Source organism: Myxocyprinus asiaticus, chromosome 3 (genome assembly GCF_019703515.2).
Source record: "Myxocyprinus asiaticus isolate MX2 ecotype Aquarium Trade chromosome 3, UBuf_Myxa_2, whole genome shotgun sequence".
Classification (NCBI taxonomy): Eukaryota; Metazoa; Chordata; class Actinopteri; order Cypriniformes; family Catostomidae; genus Myxocyprinus; species Myxocyprinus asiaticus.
In genome coordinates this window covers 6,067,114-6,085,000 of record NC_059346.1, presented here as the reverse complement: position 1 = coordinate 6,085,000, position 17,887 = coordinate 6,067,114, and the positions used below count along the sequence as shown (strand labels likewise).

Below are 17,887 nucleotides of genomic sequence, written 5' to 3'. Positions count from 1 at the left end.
TAGAAGCACCACAAAATGACGTGGTCGGTTTAGCAATTGTGTTTTTCATCTTACATTTGCTGTTATGACACTATCAGGTAGGTCTAGGTTTAAGGTTTAGGGTAGGGAAGTTGGTTTTGTTGATTTAAAACTCGAAAGAGCATTAACCTTAAAAAGTTAATTTGTTTGGGAAAACATTTAACTCTGTTTTAGCACCACACAGTGGACATTTCACCTCGGAACTGCCACAAGACGTGTAATGAACCGCGTAATAAAATTTTGCAAAAACGTCGCCACAGTCACGTCATTTTAAGCGATCAGTCTGATAAAAGTAGTCCATAGTGCTGTGTACTTAATTTCAAGTCTTCTGAAGCCCTACGATAGCTTTTTGTGAGGAACAGACTGAAAACTTCGTGACGCTCACTTTGGTTTTCATCGGTGATGTGTGCTTGACAGTGCTCTAAAAGCTGTGGGCAAGGGCTAAAGGAAAGACGTGTGTACTGTCCTGAGTACCAGCGCTGTAACAACACACTCAAACCCAACAGCACTGAGCCCTGCCATCTGCAGCCCTGCACCAGCTGGACTACCGAAACCTGGACCCAGGTAACTGACTGCATAAACTGCACTGTTTAAAGGGGATGAAATTAGTGCTAGACAGTCATTTAACTATTGGCTGTCCTGCTTGATGTCTTAAAGGGATAGTTCAGCCAAAAAAGAAAAGTATGTTGTAATTTACTCATGTTGTTCCAAATCCGTGTGACTTTCTTTCTGATGTGAAACAGAAAAGGAGATATTTTTAATGAATATCCTGATCTCCTGAATGCATATGATGAAATACCTGAAATTTAAGTAATTTTTGAGTGAACACATTGATGTGTATTGCGACGAGAGAATCTCGTTCACAGTGGTATGCATGTTTCCACTAAAACATGCATTTTTAGTGTATTATTTAAATTTTTTCGCAGAACAGAAAATAAGTTATTTTGCAAAATATCCACACTGCTCTTTTCCATGCAACATACTGTATGTGAATGCTAAGCTACAAAAAAGACAAAAGAAAGTACCATAAAGGTTGACCACATTATTTAGCATGTACTATATGAAGCCTTCTTGTGTCATACAATAGCTTTGTGTGAGGAACGGACCTAAATTTAAGTCATTATTCACTGAAAATCTTGCCAAAATGAAAAGAGATGATGACAGAATTTAAATTAAGGTTTTCTATAGGTAATTTTATGTAATTTGATTTAATAGATTTTTCTATTGTTATGATGTGTTGATATTTGATTGACAGTGCTCCAGAAGTTGTGGTGGTGGAGTGCAAAAACGAGCGGTGACGTGTGTAAATGAGGAATCTGGAGATGAAGAGAAAACTTCACTGTGTGCACAAAATAATGTACCAGACACTGTTCAGATCTGCAACCCAGAGGAGTGTAAAACCAATTTAGGTAAACTTAATTACATTATGTTGTATTTTGTTAATCTCATAATTGATGATAGGTATATGAAGCTTTCTTTGAAAATGTGGGTCTTTTGTGTCCATCTTTTTATTTAAATGTTTACAGGTTAATATTCCAGAAAGAAAACTCTTTTTAGTTTATTTTTAATGTTAATGCCCCTCATTGATTTGGTTTTGTTTCTGTGCTTTGTAGGTCCGGTTTGTAAGAAAAACAGTATGTCAACACATTTCTGTGAGAAACTCAAGCTGCTGGGTCGATGCTCCCTGCGGTCTATCCGCATGCAGTGTTGTGTCACTTGTATGATGTAATATTTACTGAGGTCACGCCAAAGCCACACTTGGGTCATCAACCCAAAGCGCAAACTACTGGACATTCTGCGAACTGGGTTCATGGTGCCCTAGAAACACAGAACTTTTACTTTAACAAAAGAATATTTACACAAATACATCAAGCATTAGTTTTTAACTCAGATCTGTTCTACACATTCTACCTTGTTTAAATCCATTCTGCAGAATTCTGTAGATTTCCCTGAAAACTAGTTAAAAACTCTGAAGATTCCATCTGAGCCTGCCTGTATGTTATTCTTGGCACTCGTTTTGGAAAATTACTACCATTATAAACAATTTGAGTTTTAGTAAAAAAATAACTAAATAGTGTGTATTGTTGACAGAACAAAAATAATTATTTGGTTGACTAGAACTGTTAGTTCACCATGAAACAACTTCCATTAAAGGAACAGTTCACCTCAAAATGACAATTCTTTCAACCACTACTTAACCTCATATTGTTCCAATCCCGTATGACTTTCTTCCTTCTTTGGAACACAAAAGGAGATGTAACGCAAAATGTTAAGGACTTACAGCCTCAGTCACCATTCTCTTCTTTACATCTTTTTTGGGTGAACTATACCTTTTCGGACCCAAGCTATTATAACCGATTTCATAGATCTTTTTTAATGGAGCAGGTTGAAACTTACAAAGCATTATAATACTTTTGCCTGTTATTAAAAGGGTTATGTGACCACTGTCTGATGAACATCAAGTAATGCTTTGACAGTCAAACAATTTTCATGTGCATTTCTTAAATGAGTGTAGCTTTATTAACTTAATTTGGACAAACCGCAAGTTAATGAAAGACTTACACACAAAAAAATTAACTTTCACTATTGTTAGGTTCACTGAATCTCCCCCTTGTTCATATTACTCAAAACGTGCATGTAACCAAGTTAACATAATTGAACTGAGTTGTTTCAATGATTTTTTTTTTTATAACTTTAAGCTCTGAAGGTGTTTTAAAAGATTTCATGTTTCAGTGGCATGCCCAAAATTAAAGGCTTATAACTTGACAAAAAAACAAAGAGGGACAATTGTTTGGTATCACTTTAAAGAAAACTTTTCAAAGGTTTTTAATTATTTAGATTATGATAAATTCTGAAACTCTCAGCCTTAGAAACTGCTGAAAAATCACAAAAAATCTTGAGCCAAAAACCTACTTTTTTTTCTTATTTTTATGATTTGATATTATACCGTATATCTCAGGGTGTAGAAAAGGTAGCTCTGAAAAATATCTCAAAGTCTCCAAAAGCCTCTCCAAACAAATAAAACATAATAATTGTACATAAGAACTAATTTCACATGCAAATACAATGACTAAAGGTATGCGCTCTCTTCAAAGCATGCAGGCATGAGTAACGAGATCTCATTCTGTTTCATTCTGTGTCATTTGAGCCATCATTGAGTCTGTCATGTACTTGGCGCCATCTCCTGGTGGCCATATGTACATTAGATTGAACGATCCTCTCTTCCCATATTTGGATGACTTCCACCTCTGGTTGCCGCGATCTAAATCCTAATACTGTATGACTGGTTTAGCATTCTATGATGCTGGACAACGTACTACATAATTTGCAAAGAAGTCATCTGATCTAGGAAAGCTAACGTGTTTTTAGCCAGATAGCACATTATGTGCTGTCTGCACATTGTGCTTCATGTGGATTATCCAATGATCTATACATCCGATTACGTTGTGTGTGGGCGTGTTTTAATGGGAATCCCCTCCTCTAAGTAATGTTATGTGATATTATATGTTCAGTTTATTTTTCGTGAAGTTACAAGCGAAAACGCAGCTTAAAAGCAACACCTCTTTACATGTATCTCAAAGACATGTACTTAGATATTACTTGCTATATTTTTGTCTGTGAGTAAATCAAATAGGCTATTTGTATTGTACTCTTTGAGAGCTTTCCAATGACATACTGTATGACACATGGCTATTTGATGAGATTTATGTTTTTACTGATTACAATAATATATACAGTGCAAAAGTATTAATTATCAAAATAGAACACTTCTGATTTGTCTGCAAATTTCAAAACACTTGTTCAGTTTTGGTCAGAATGCCTACATGCATTGTAAAGTACTGCTTCTAAGCTTTAAAACGATACCTATTTTGTGTTTGTCAACACTGTAGTTATTAATATTTTGATAATTATTTTTTCCGGTGAGTCATGACGTGACGTAGATCATCTTCTAGAGGATTATTAACATATAAGCCCATGTTGGCCTACGAGACAGCCTTTTAAAATTAAGAAATTTTTTAAAGATGAGGACAATTTTTAAAGATGAGTTATGGTCTTTGGTTTTTAGCAGTTTGACTTTATTTTCTTAAAATTTGGTGCAAAAGTTGCTGTGAAAATATGCTTGGACAAAACAAATAACAAACTGAGAATTTCACACAAACTTCTGCTTCATTTATGTTCGTTTGTAATTTTTTGTTTTCTTTCGGTAAATATCATAAAAGCTTTTCCTTAGGCAGTTTCTATTTCCTGCTTGTCTATGATTATCTATATTCATACATTTAAAAAAATAAAAATAAGCAAATTACTGTGAAATAACTGTTTAACATTATTAATATGGTGTAGAAGAGAAATTCTACTTTAAAGTAGGGTGCATTTGTTACTTTATTCCCCAACCCTTAATATTGTGTTAATTCGATTTTTCTTTAATTAAAAACATATACAGCAAGAGTTCTTGTCATTCGATGGCTTTAAATCATTTTAGTGTTGTGAAGAAATGCAAGTACAAAATTGTTTTTTTACAATACTCAATGTGCTTTCAGAAAGGAGCCAGTAACATCAAATTTTAGGGTTCAGCAAAAAGTAGTTTTATATATTCTATTATTCTTTTAATAAAAATCTAATTCTTGAATACCACTTAACAAAAATAGACTCTAAATCAAAAATGATTGCTTGTATATCATTACACAGGTTATAAAGTTTGATTAATGGTTGTCTGCACTGTATTTGTGATGTTCTATTTTTAGTACTTGTATTTTAGTTTTAGTCATTTTAAATATGTTTAAAACTGTGTAAATATTGTATTTTGTAGCTCGTGAGAGCTTCATGGTGCTGTTATAGTGCTGTTGGTGCTCTAGTCTGTGTGCTCATTAACTAAAGTGTTTAAGTCATTGTTAATGAGTTCAATGCACATTGTCACTGAGGACGGAGGTGTTGCAGGTCAATCCTCTTGCCTTTAAAACACGCCTGAATATTTTATACAGAAACTATTTAACTGCACATCTGTACTGCTGATACGACTATTAATAAATGCAGTCATGATGTGAGCAAGATCTTTTGTGGTTCTGCTGTGTTTGTTGTTCTTTGTGCAAAATTTGTTTCAGCTTTGGGCATTAGACTACACAATATACTATATAACAACTGTGTACTAACAACCCCTAATGAACTGTATATTATAATTATATATATATATATACACACACTGACGACCAAAAGTTTGGAATAATGTACAGATTTTGCTGTTTCGGAAGGAAATTGGTACTTTAATTCACCAAAGTGTCATTCAACTGATCACAAAGTATAGTCAGGACATTACTGATGTAAAAAATAGCACCATCACTATTTGAAAAAAGTCATTTTTGATAAAATCTAGACAGCAGCCATCACTCCAACACCTTATCCTTGAGTAATCATGCTAAATTGTTAATTTGGTTCTAGAAAATCACTTGCCATTATATCAAACACAGCTGAAAGCTATTTGGTTCGTTAAATGAAGCTTAACATTGTCTTTGTGTTTGTTTTTGAGTTGCCACAGTATGCAATAGACTGGCATGTCTTAAGCTCAATATTTGGTCAAAAATGGCAGAAAAGAAACAGATTTCTCTAGAAACTCATCAGTCGATCATTGTTTTGAGGAATGAAGGCTATACAATGCTTGAAATTGCCAAAAAACTGAAGATTTCATACAAAGGTGTACACTACAGTCTTCAAAGACAAAGGACAACTGACTCTAACAAGGACAGAAAGAGATGTGGAAGGCCAGATGTACAACTAAACAAGAGGATAAGTACATCAGAGTCTCTAGTTTGAGAAATAGATGCCTCACATGTCCTCAGCTGACAGCTTCATTGAATTCTACCCGCTCAACACCAGTTTCATGTACAACAGTAAAGAGAAGATTCAGGGGTGCAGGCCTTATGGGAAGAATTGCAAAGAAAAAGCCACTTTTGAAACAGAAAAACAAAAAGAAAAGGTTAGAGTGGGCCGCCAGTGTATATATAAATAACTAATATGCATACATTCTATATATAGAAGTTAATTTTTACATTCTTCTTGTCACTCAGATTGTTAATCTGACAATATAATTTGTAAAAAAAATAAATAAATAAACAAAAGATGCATTAAACTATTTACTTTTTTTTACATTTTCACTAGTGGTCTAAGACTTTTGGAGCCCACTGTACAGTATGTACTGTTATAAGTCTAGGGTTTTGGATGAAACAAGCAGAAATATTAGGGGTTCAAGAAACCGTACTGCTTAGAATACAAGTAAATGTAGGCTGTCACTCACCTATTGTTTGTTCTTTACTAGGAACACTTTTCAGGTCACTGTAAAATTGGAAGCGGTGACTCTGCAATCCATACCATGCCAACTCAGGCTCCATTACAGAGGTCAGGTTGAATTAGGCCAGATTTGGCCAGTTCCTCTGTCCCTTATAACCTGAGATCCACTTGGCACAAACCTGTTGTCAGCTAGAGCACAGAACGACCACAATTTGCCAGCAATGCCACACTATCTTAGTGCACTCGATTTCATGTGTTCCATGACAAAGCGCATGACTTTACCTTAATTTTGGCTCGGTTATATAATCACACATTACCGTAATGTGCTTCCACCAAAGGAGGTTCGAATGCACCAAGCGATTCTTAAATGCCGATGAAGTGACTTCCCTTTCCTGCACATCACTAAATAATTAAGACCTCTAGTCATAGCGAGAGACCTGATTCGATGGTCCTGATTAAACTAAAAGCAGATCACTCCATAATATTAGTTAATTAGAACTACTTGTCTAGCTTTACACGTCGGACTGATGGCAGATCACTTAAGAGAGGCGCACAGCCACACATATTGCAATATCATGACCGCATAGTGCTTCAGCAAAGCCAATGAAAAGCTCAATGAGACAGTTTACAAGCTATGACCTGTAAATAAATTCCGTCGTAACTGATCCATTCATCTACTGATGATGTTAGTTCAGGTCAAACTGAATGATTTTATGGCAAACGTGTCTAAAAGAAGCAAAACAAGAAACCATCGCTGCAAACGGACACCCTGACACCTTCAGTGGACACTCAGCCCATCAAATATTTACATTTAGTGACTGGTAGAACTGCTCTTGGCTAGAATGAGTGGAAAAAGTATAATGTTCAAAGAGACAGAGATTTCGAAGCCAGGCTTTAATCTACTGAATTTATGTTCAATACCATTGCTCATTCTTAGGGTTAGGGACTTGTTCAAATCCCTATCTGTAAGTATTAAATTGGCACGCCATCTCGCACTGTTTGTGCCACGGACAAGAATGCTACCTCAAATCGTACAGCTTACTGAGCAGAGGTGTTCTGCTACAATCCATGTCATGATTTTCACCTGGTGGACAATAAAGCAGGTAAAAAAATCCCATAAACTCTAATTAAAAGAGACTGAAAACCCTAATAAGTTGGCTTTACTCAACTGATTGTTCCCTCAATTGAATTGAGTAATGTCGTCTCCAAAACTTGTATAATTAAGTTCACTTAACTTGGTGATCATATAGAATTAACTTAACAAGTCAAGGCAATTAGATGCAAGTAGACTTCACTCAGATTTGCTATTTAAATTCTTTTGTTTCTACTCAATATTTTTAATTGGATGGACTCAAATTTAGGTCATACAATAACACATCTTAAATAAAGAAGATTATAACCGATTCTAGATCAATAATTAAATAAACTTTGTTCCACAGAAATACATAGACACCTATTTCAGTTGCACATGCACAAGGACAACAGGGGACACCGATCAATGTTGACATCCATATTTGCAAAAAAAAACAACATAATTAAAGGTCACTCAGTAATGTTTTCCTCATTAAAAAAGTTTAACTCCTAAAGACATGAATTGTAATTTTGCAATATATGTAGGAAATCATGACCACTCTCTCGTTAAAAGGAAGACTCCAGTCATATCAGTAACCTTATAAAAGCTGTTTTATTCTACATGGAGAGGGTCCGCACATGGGAGCTGCCATGTTAGAATCACATGACCAACCGAATATATATATATATATATATATATATATATATATATATATATATATATATATATATATATATATATATTACCATACGATTACATGCTTTGTCTTGTAAAATTAAATATAATTTTTCATTAAAATATTGTAAATATATATATATATATATTTATTTATTTATTTTTATTTTATTTTATTTATTTTTTTTGTACAATATTTACCATAAAATTACATGTATCGTCTTGTTAAATTAAATATAATTGTTCAGTGTATATGGTAAGGTTAACCAATTGACAGCTTTTTACTTTAGCATTTTTTGTATTCATTTCCTGTTAAATTTACAAAAAACTAAATTTCAGTACAAGGACCAGAATGTCATAGAGGCTTTGGGGTGGGTTATTTTGACTTGAGCTATTATTAATCACCTAGCTATTCCCTAGCAACCACCCAGAGTACCATAGCAACCACATACCAACATTTAAAAAAAGACACTCAAGAATGCCATGCGAGGATCGGACGTGTGAATGGCGAGCTCTGCACACTTTGCTAGTTTTAATACTTTAAATGACATAAACCAGTGAGATTCGATACACTCTGTTCTATAACTCTTCTAGGAGGACAATATGTCAAAGAATTCAAAATCCTCGGGCTCTGGAGACATTAAAAGACACTTATGTGCCCAAGCTGACGCCCCCGAGCAGGCCACAAGCCTGGGAGTCGACTTAGTCAGGGAGGTGTGGGAAATGCGATGAGAGATGCTGAACATGTCGGCAATACTGATGAAGGTCGTTGCTGACTTGGAGGATCTTGCTGTGATACGTCAATCGATCACTGCCATGGAGATGAAGTTCACTGATGTGGTTACAAGAGTGAGGGATGTCGAGAAACCGATCGATTACCTTTAGTCATCAGAAAAGGAATTATCTGCTAATCTGCTAGTGACCAAGGTGGATTTGGAGCATGTCTGGGAGAAGTTGGAGGACATGGAGAATCGTAGCCAGCAGAATAACGTCTGTATTGTAGGAGTTCCTGAGGGAGCAGAGGGACAGGATATGTCCTGTCCAGTTCCTGGATGGGCTCTTTCCGAATCGGCTTGACATAGCAGGCCATAAGCTGGAAATCGAGTGAGCTCACAGGGTTCCTGCTCAGCAATCCGTGGAGGGAGACAGGCCCCGATCAATTCTGGCCAAATTTCTGAGATCATCCGATAAAGATCTCGTGTTACGCAAGGCGAGGAGTAAAGGAAGGCTTTCTTGGAAGAACATTTTCTTGTTCCCAGACTTTGCGAATTCGACAAGAGAAAAACGTGATCGATTTAAGGAATGCAAGAAACTTTTACATCAACGGAAGGTCGCTTTTGCACTGATATTCCCAGCCAAATTGACAATAGATGATAAGGATGGCAATAAAACATTCACATGCCCACAGCAAGTGATGTCATTCATAAAGTAAGTGGAGTAAGTAATCTTGTTGCAATCACATTGCAGCTGACTACTTGACTGTTTGAGGAATCTGTGCGCTTTTTGTGCTGGTTCCGCCTAGCGGCTGGAGTTTCTTTTGTAGAGTAACACCTTCAGGACAGTTTTATGGATGAATCTACATGTTCTTTGTGCTTATTCCACTTATTGGGTGGAGTTTGTTTTGTGGAGTATTTCTTGCAAGTCATTGGAGTGAGTAAGTCATTTGTTCGCTCTCATGTTGCAGCTGAGTGGACCAGCTCACTGAACATTTGCTTGACTGTTTGAGGAATCTTCGCACTTTTTGTGCTGGTTCCGCAAATGGCTGGAGTTTATTTTGTAGAGTAACACACCTTCAATGTGAATGGGTTGGGGCACCTCATCAAAAGAAGGAAGGTTATTTCTCTTCTTAAACATAAGAAATATGATATAGTGTTTTTAAAAAAAAATTTTTATAGTGCTGGCTCGAGTAAGAGTAAGAGCAGGGGAGTCATTACACTGATAAGTAAACATTTATAATTAAAATGTCTCAAACAGATTAAAGATAAATTAGGAAGAGTCATTATTGTTTTAGCTGAAATTCAGGGGCAAAGTCTTATTTTGGCAAATATTTATGCACCTAACATTGATGATCAGGGCTTTTTATAGATCTTGGAGGGATGTTGCAAGCAGCTGACTTTAATCTTTTGATGGACTCAGTCCTTGATCATAGTCAAGCAAAAGTTTGCAAGCCCCCTAGAGCAACACTGACACTTCACAGGATGTGTAAAAATCTTGGTCTTACAGATATTTAGAGACTTTTGAACCCATCTGGGAGGGACTATACATTTTTTTCATCAGTCCATAAGATTTACTCTAGAATAGATTTTTTTGTTTTGTTTTTTGTTATCTAAGTCCCTCATTTCATCTGTTGCTGATTGCTCAATTGGAAACATTTTAGTCTCAGATCACGCCCTGGTGTGTTTAGAGGTGTTGCCACATATGGAGAAAAGGAAATCATATAGTTGGCGCTTTAATGTATCCCTTTTGCAAAATCCTGAATTCCAACAAATGCTAAAGGCTGAAATCAATGTCTATATGGAGACTGGGCCAAAAGTTGTTGAGTGGGGGGGGGGGGTCGCTGTCCTTTTCTGCATATTGCTGCCCCCTTCGCATATCGCTCATTTCAGCTTATCGCGGTCCATTTCGCGATGGCCAGTCCACCCCTGATCAGCCCCAAAGTGCGTCGGCCCACTGGGAAAATGCCCGGTATGCCAGATTACCAATCCAGCCCTGCACCACTCTGAAAATGAGGGCGCTCCATCCGACTTCTATCCCCTAAAAATTATTTGCCTGCCAATCATGAGACTGCTCAGAACCCAATTTTTTGTGTGATTTATGACTGCCCCATCACCCAAAATACAAAGTCTGGGACAAAGTAAAACCTGAGTGCCCAAAACGTCACACATATGACTCTGAACTTTCAACCAAAATTCCTGGATCTTAACACACCCACAAAAAACATGGATTGTGTCTCCATCTTCTATTTGGCATCGCCAGCAGGTGGGTGTGTCTTTAAGACCAAGCCTATACAATCTAGAGGGGGTCCAATAGAATCTATGTAATATCTTGAATTGCATAAAGTGCACCCTTCTATCACTAGATGCAGACTTGACATCTTTTTGAATCCTAGCCACACTTGAATCCACACTTCCTCCTCCAAGACCAAGTTTAAATCTTTCTCCCATAATCTCTTGATAGAAGTTAAAGCTCTGTCCCCCAGACTCTGAATTAATAGGGAGTAATACACAGATGCCTCATGACCTTTTCCAAAAGCAGTAATCACCTCTCCCAGTGTATCTGCCACTTTTGGGGGGGTGAGCTACTCCCAAAAATAGTACAGAGCAGGTGGCGCAGGTGTAAATACATATAGAACTGAGATCTGGGAATCTCAAAGTGTTGAACCAAATTTTCAAAAGATCTCAACACTCCACTCTCATCTAGGTCACTGAGTGTAGTAACCCTCCTAACAATCCACTCTGACCAGCAGAAAGGGGACCTTTCTGTACATAATTTAGGGTTCAGCCATATGCTCGAGGCAACATTTAAATAAATGTCCGAATTAAACACTCTGGACACTTTTGTCCATACCGCATGCTTTTAAAGAATTCTATCTTGATCTCTATAGTTCCACGTCTTCATCTACTGATGAGGATATTAGAAACTTTGTGGAACCATTAGAACTTCCTAAACTGACGACTGAACAAAAAATTATCTTGATTCTGAGATAACCTTGGAGAACTTAGTGAGGTAATTAAGGCCTTGCCTACAGGCAAGACTCTGGGGCCAGACGGCTTTGACGCTGAATTTTTTAGATCTTATGCTACAGAACTGGCTCCACTTTTGCTAGAAGTTTATATGGAATAATTAAAGAATGGTAAGCTTCCACCAACCATGATGCAAGCCCGGATCAGTCTGCTTCTTAAAAAGGACAAAGATCCAAGTGAGTGTAAGATTTACCATCCAATTTCCCTGATCCAGCTAGACATTAAAATATTGTCAAAAATTTTTGGCTAACCGATTAAGTAAAGTTATGACATCTCTTATACATATAGATCAGGTGGGGTTTATTTGGGGCCATAGCTCTTCTGATAACATAAGGCATGGTCAGTGGCGAATGATCAGACTCCGGTCACTTCCATCTCACTTGATGCTGAAAAGGCGTTTGATATGGTAGAATGGGATTATTTTTTTAAGATTTTGGAAATGTATGGGTTCAGGAATACTTTTATTGGGTGGATTAAGTTACTTTATAGACACCCGGTAGAGGAAGTTCAAACTAATGGATTAATTTCAGATTATTTTATTATGGATAGGGGCATCCGGCAGGGTTGTCCTCTTTCCCCATTATTGTTCTGTCTTGCCCTGGAACCATTAGCAGCCGCAATAAGAAAGGATGATGATTTCCCAGGGGTGGTGGCGGGAGGTATGGCACATAAGCTTTTGCTTTACACAGATGATATTTTATTATTCGTCTCCGACCCTACTAGATTTAAGCCTTGCCTCCACAGAATTATTAATTCCTTTTCTAAGTTCTCAGGATACAGAGTGAATTGGTCTAAATCCGAAGCTTTGGCTCTGACAGCGTATTGCCCTGTAACAGCTTTTCAACTGAGCGCCTTCCAGTGGCCCAAGCAGGGCATTAAGTATTTGGGCATTTTATTTTCAGAAAATTTGAGTAAATTATTTAGAGTTAATTTTGACCCTTTCATAAAAAGGTTTTCGAGAGATGTGGGTAAGTGGGCTTCACTACATTTATCTATGACTTGGAAGGTTAATGTTATAAAAATGAATTGTATTCCAAAATTCAACTACCTACTACAGTCTCTCCACATTGAAGTTCCCCTTTTTATTTTAAACAATTTGATAGTATAGCTAAATCCTTTATTTGGAATGGTAAACGCCCTCAGTTGCATTCCAGTAAGTTACATAGGCCAACTGACAAAGGTGGGTTAGGTCTCCCCAAGATTTTGTTTTATTATGCTTTTAGTCTCAGACATTTGGCACATTGGTCACTTCCACCTGAGAGAGCCCCTCCCTGGCTCTTTATTGAACAGGAGGTCCTTGCCCCTATCTTGCCATTGCAAAGTCTTTCTACCAAGCTGCCTGGAGAAGTAAAGACACATCCCGTTATCTCGCATATGCATTTAGTGTGGACAAAAGTTTCCCACGTGTTCAATTCGGACATTTACCTGAACGTTACCGCAAGTATTTGGTTGAACCTTAAATTGTGCATTGATGCCCTTTCTGCTGGACATAATGGATTGAGAAGGGTGTTGCTACGCTGGGTGGCCTTTATGATGATGGAGCGTTGAGATCCTTTGAAAATATAATACAGTGTTTTGGGATTCCCAGATCTCAATTCTTCAGGTATTTACAGCTGCACCATCTACTCTGTACCACCTTTGGGTGTAGTACGCAGCCCCCTAAAGCAGCAGACACTCTTGAGATGGTGCTTATTGCTTTTAGAAAAGGTCATGAAGCTTCAACGTACTATTCCTGGCTAATTCAGAGTCTAGGGGACAGGGTTTTAACATCTCTTAAGAAGTTATGGGAGAGAGACTTGAATTTAGTACTGGAAAATGAATGGGGTAGGATTTTAAAAAATGTCAAGTCTATGTCTACGGATGCAAGGGTGCGCCTCAATTTAATTCAATTTAAGATTATGCATCGTTTTTATTGGACTCCCTCTAGATTGTATAGGCTTGCCCTTAAAGACACACCTACTTGCTGGCGATGCCAGTTGGAGGATGGGGACATAGCCCATGTTTTTTGGTTCTGTACTAAGATTCAAGAGTTTTGGTTGAAGGTTCAGAACTCAGATTTTATTCTGCCCCAGACTTTGTATTTTGGGTGATGAGGCGGGTATTAACATAAGGAACAAACATATAAAAAACTGGGTCCTTACCAGCGTGATGATCGGCAGGCAGGTAATTCTTTTTTTATTTTTTGAAGAGATGTCACATAGACAGCTGGGCAGTTTGGGTGCTTATTTGACCTTCCTAGAAGGTTGCCAGGGAGGAGCAGTGGAGAGGGACAATTCAGGGGCATATATTGATAAAAGTTGATTCCGTGTTTTCATGTGCTGTTTGTGTTAATTTGAGAATGGAATCAATAAAAATTGTTAATGACAAAAAAACAAAAACAAAAAAAAAAAGACACTCAGGACCCAGAATACCACCACTCATATTTTCTTCAATGTAAAACCTTGTTTCTTTTAGTAAAAAAAAAAAAAAAAAAAACTATTTTTAGGGATTGATTTCGTAGTTTTGTCAAAAGACATATAATGTAAAAGACTTATTGTGTATAAGCATGATTTTGTTTGATGGAACTCTTCATTGGAACTCATGTAACTTTAAGATTAATATGCCGTTTCTATGTCTGCTTTTGGATTTGGTGGGCATTACACTGAGATAGATCAATAGAGATATGCTTAACAACTAAAACCCAGCTCACAGAGACAGATAAAACTCTGGCTTGCGCACAAGTCCTGTAAATCTTTCTTATATTACATGTGGCCCAAAAAACCAGAAGGAAAGGCTACATTTCAATTGCATTGACTATTGGATGATTTTCAAACAAAATCCATGACCACGAGACCGCATACAGAGCGGTTGTTTTGCAGTATAAGTATCTGACTTTATTTGAATTTTATCCATGGCTTATGTACGTAAATAAAGCCTTACAAAAATGCATTTTTCACTCTCACTGGATGTTAAAATGCAGGAATGTATTACTGAAATGGATAAGGGTTACTGCATATTCCAAGAATCAAAATAAACATATTATTGGTGTGATTATTCTCTCTTTAGTAAGAAGGGGCAAAAACCAATGATGAGCAGCCAGACTCGTTTCCAGTGAAAGATTCAGAAAAAATAACTTCAGGGGGGAAACAAAGCAGGAAATGCAGATAAGATAGAGCTGTTTGAGCAGTGGCAGATAAACTGAACCACAGGAGCTATTGGTGACATTGTAGTTTGCCACAATACAACAGCAAACTGTGGAAAAGCAAGGAGATTGTGGGTGAAATACTAAATAATCTAAACACTAATGACATGTCAGTGCTTCAGCAAAAAAGGTAGATTATCAATAATAATGACTTAAATTTCAGTCTACAGTATTTTGGCTTTGTTATATGCAACGCATAATTTAAATGAATTTAAACCGACTGAATACTATTATCAAGACTCTAGACTGTCATTTAAGGGTTAAACTTCTGGCACACCGAGTCACGTGACACAACAACATGACGTTGATTTCCGTGAAGCACTTCTACGGGTGCAGAGCCAACAAAAGTGCCTCTGGTAAGAAACCTCTAAATGTTTTAATTGAAACCTGTTTGGTTGTAAAGAGTAGCGTCTCTAGTTTCGTTTGAAATGCCGCTTTAAAACATTCATTCATTTTTCGTGCGTCAGCGCGCTGATAAACATGATGTCCACATTTGTGGATTTTGGGGCAATATTCCCTCAAAAGTTGAAAAATTATTATTTTGAATAACTTTCAACATGAACACATCTGTGGGTCATTTTGCTTCATTTTAACATAAAATGTGTTATATTTTATTTTCTTATCACTGTACAATACAGGTCTATATATTAACATTAGTAAATGGATTCCTATATGTACTGTGCATTTTTTTGCATTTTCACATTGACAATCAATAGTTTTTTATTAAAGCTGAAAAATGTTGCTTTCAGAGGCTTTATATGGAGTTAGGATGAAAATAAGGTGCATTTCGAACTGTTCTGAGACCACTGCAGACAGACAGTACACTTGAGATTAAGTCATACACTAAATAGGGAGCAAGGGAGCATCCAATAGCTCTCTATGCAGATAAGTGCATTCACTCTTAAAATCTGACCAAAAGTTCAGTTTCAGGCTGCAGATGATGTTTGGACCACTCAACATGTTTGGCAGACATGGGACAATGGTAACCAGTACATATATTCAGAATATATAATGTATAATTTTATTTTAACATGGTTGGCAGTGATTGGATGATGCTGGCCATTACTTTGAATCAGAATTAATTATGCTAATTTCTGATGTCTGTAACGTCTCAAAACATGAATAACCAACACTCCTGGAAACATAATAAACAAAAATCTGACTTTCTAAAGCTTGATATTATTTTGATATAAATTTCACAACTTCGTCCGACTGTCCACATACAGTATGTGGACATAAATATTTTGGAAAACTGTTTCCTCTAGAATTAATTTATTTATTGCTTGTTTATTACTAGTTAAAAATTAAAAAGTGAAATGGAAAATGCACACAGCAGTCACGCTCGGGTCTCAGTAGGTTATGCAATACAAATGACTGATGTTTGTCAATAAGTGTAATACGCTTCCCTCATCTAGTTTCAAACCCAATGTTTTCTTTCTTCCATTGTTCATAAAAGTTATTTTCCTAATAAAATCATGGTTAGGTTTAGGGTTTGAGTTAGGGGTTAAACTTAGGAAAAATCATAACATTTTTCATGGGTTCGTTTATTTTTCTCTATGGGAGTAAAAGACGTACGATTTTGTACTAGCCAACTTGTACGATTTCTTAAGATTTTGCCATCTTGTACTATGAGACCAGGTTAAAACATCTAAATGAAGAAAGAAAGTCACATTTTTAATTTTTTATTAACTCCAGTTATTTTGTTACAAATGTTAAATCATAATGAATTAATCTCTTTCAAACAGTGTAAGAAGCTTTTTTTATGAAACTAACGGCTCATAAACCCAGTTACCATTATTAGTAACAATGACTGTAATTTAACAGAAACTATGATTACCATAGTACATTTCTGTAAGGTTAACCCTAAGGTTAAACAAACAAACTACATGTATTTGAATGTTAATTAAAGTAATATTCCAGCCGATTACCACAACAAAAACAGCAACAACAACAACAAATATTTTGACTTGTCTCTTCTTTAAAAAAAGCAAAAATTGAGGGTACAGTGAGGCACTTACAAAGGAAGTGAATGAGGCAAAATTTTGTAGGGTTTAAAAGCAGAGATGTGATGCTTATAATTTATTAAAGCACTTCTGTTAAAACTCAAGTATTATTTGTGCTGTAAAGTTGTTTAAATCGTGTTTTTTCAGGATTACAGGGTTTGCGGCATTACGTCGTCACTGCAATGAAGTTATAATATTGTCTATAACTTTAAACAGGAAAGGTTAGTATGTGATTTTATCACACTAAAATCACATTAATACACATCTTGTTTATGTCTTGTGGCTATACTTTCGAAACAGTGAGTACTTTAACGTTTACAGATTGGCCCCCATTCACTTCTATTGTAAGTGCCTGCACTGTAACCTCGCTTTTTGCTTTTTTTTTTAAAGAAAAGAAGGGTCGAGTGGAAGATTGTGCCACAAATGCAATCAGTTGTATTGAATTCGGAATAATCCTTTAATTGAAAGATGCCTCCATGGTTCTTTTAAAGTAACACTCAACATGCTACGCAGAATAACGTCTAATGTGCAACAGAGACCAACAACACAAAAAGAAAGCAAAAGTCTGATGCTAAACCTTGCCTTTTCTCTCAACTTCCCTTGTAACGTCTCTGGTATTGCATTAGACCTGCACATTTATACACAAAGTGAAAGAGTAATGATCCAAAGCTAAAAGAAAACAAAACATGACAATTCCAAAAAACGTCATCAGACTAAAAGCTTCTTATCTTCAGATGGGACCAATCAAGTCTGCCCTCTGGTGAGGTTTGTTCCTCTTTTTTCGTCCTAGTCCACTATCAAAGAGCAGGAGATAAAGGCCATTCACAAAAAGCCCTATCAGACATAGCCCACAGAGACCCCAAACAGAGGGAATTCAGGGGGGAACATGACGAGGAGGGGCAAAAGTGTGTGAGAA

The 17,887-nt window shown here is 36.6% G+C and overlaps 1 protein-coding gene across 1 annotated transcript in view; it reads left to right on the top strand.

Moving 5' to 3' along the window:
- adamts12 (ADAM metallopeptidase with thrombospondin type 1 motif, 12) overlaps window positions 1-5,028 on the top strand; it is a 58,048-nt gene extending 53,020 nt beyond the window's left edge. Inside the window, exons 22-24 of the mRNA XM_051679559.1 lie at window positions 436-582; window positions 1,274-1,427; window positions 1,632-5,028. Coding sequence (XP_051535519.1) covers window positions 436-582; window positions 1,274-1,427; window positions 1,632-1,747 — 417 coding nt within the window. The 3' untranslated portion in view covers window positions 1,748-5,028. The remainder of the gene's footprint in view (window positions 1-435; window positions 583-1,273; window positions 1,428-1,631) is intronic.
- Window positions 5,029-17,887: the final 12,859 nt, after the last annotated feature.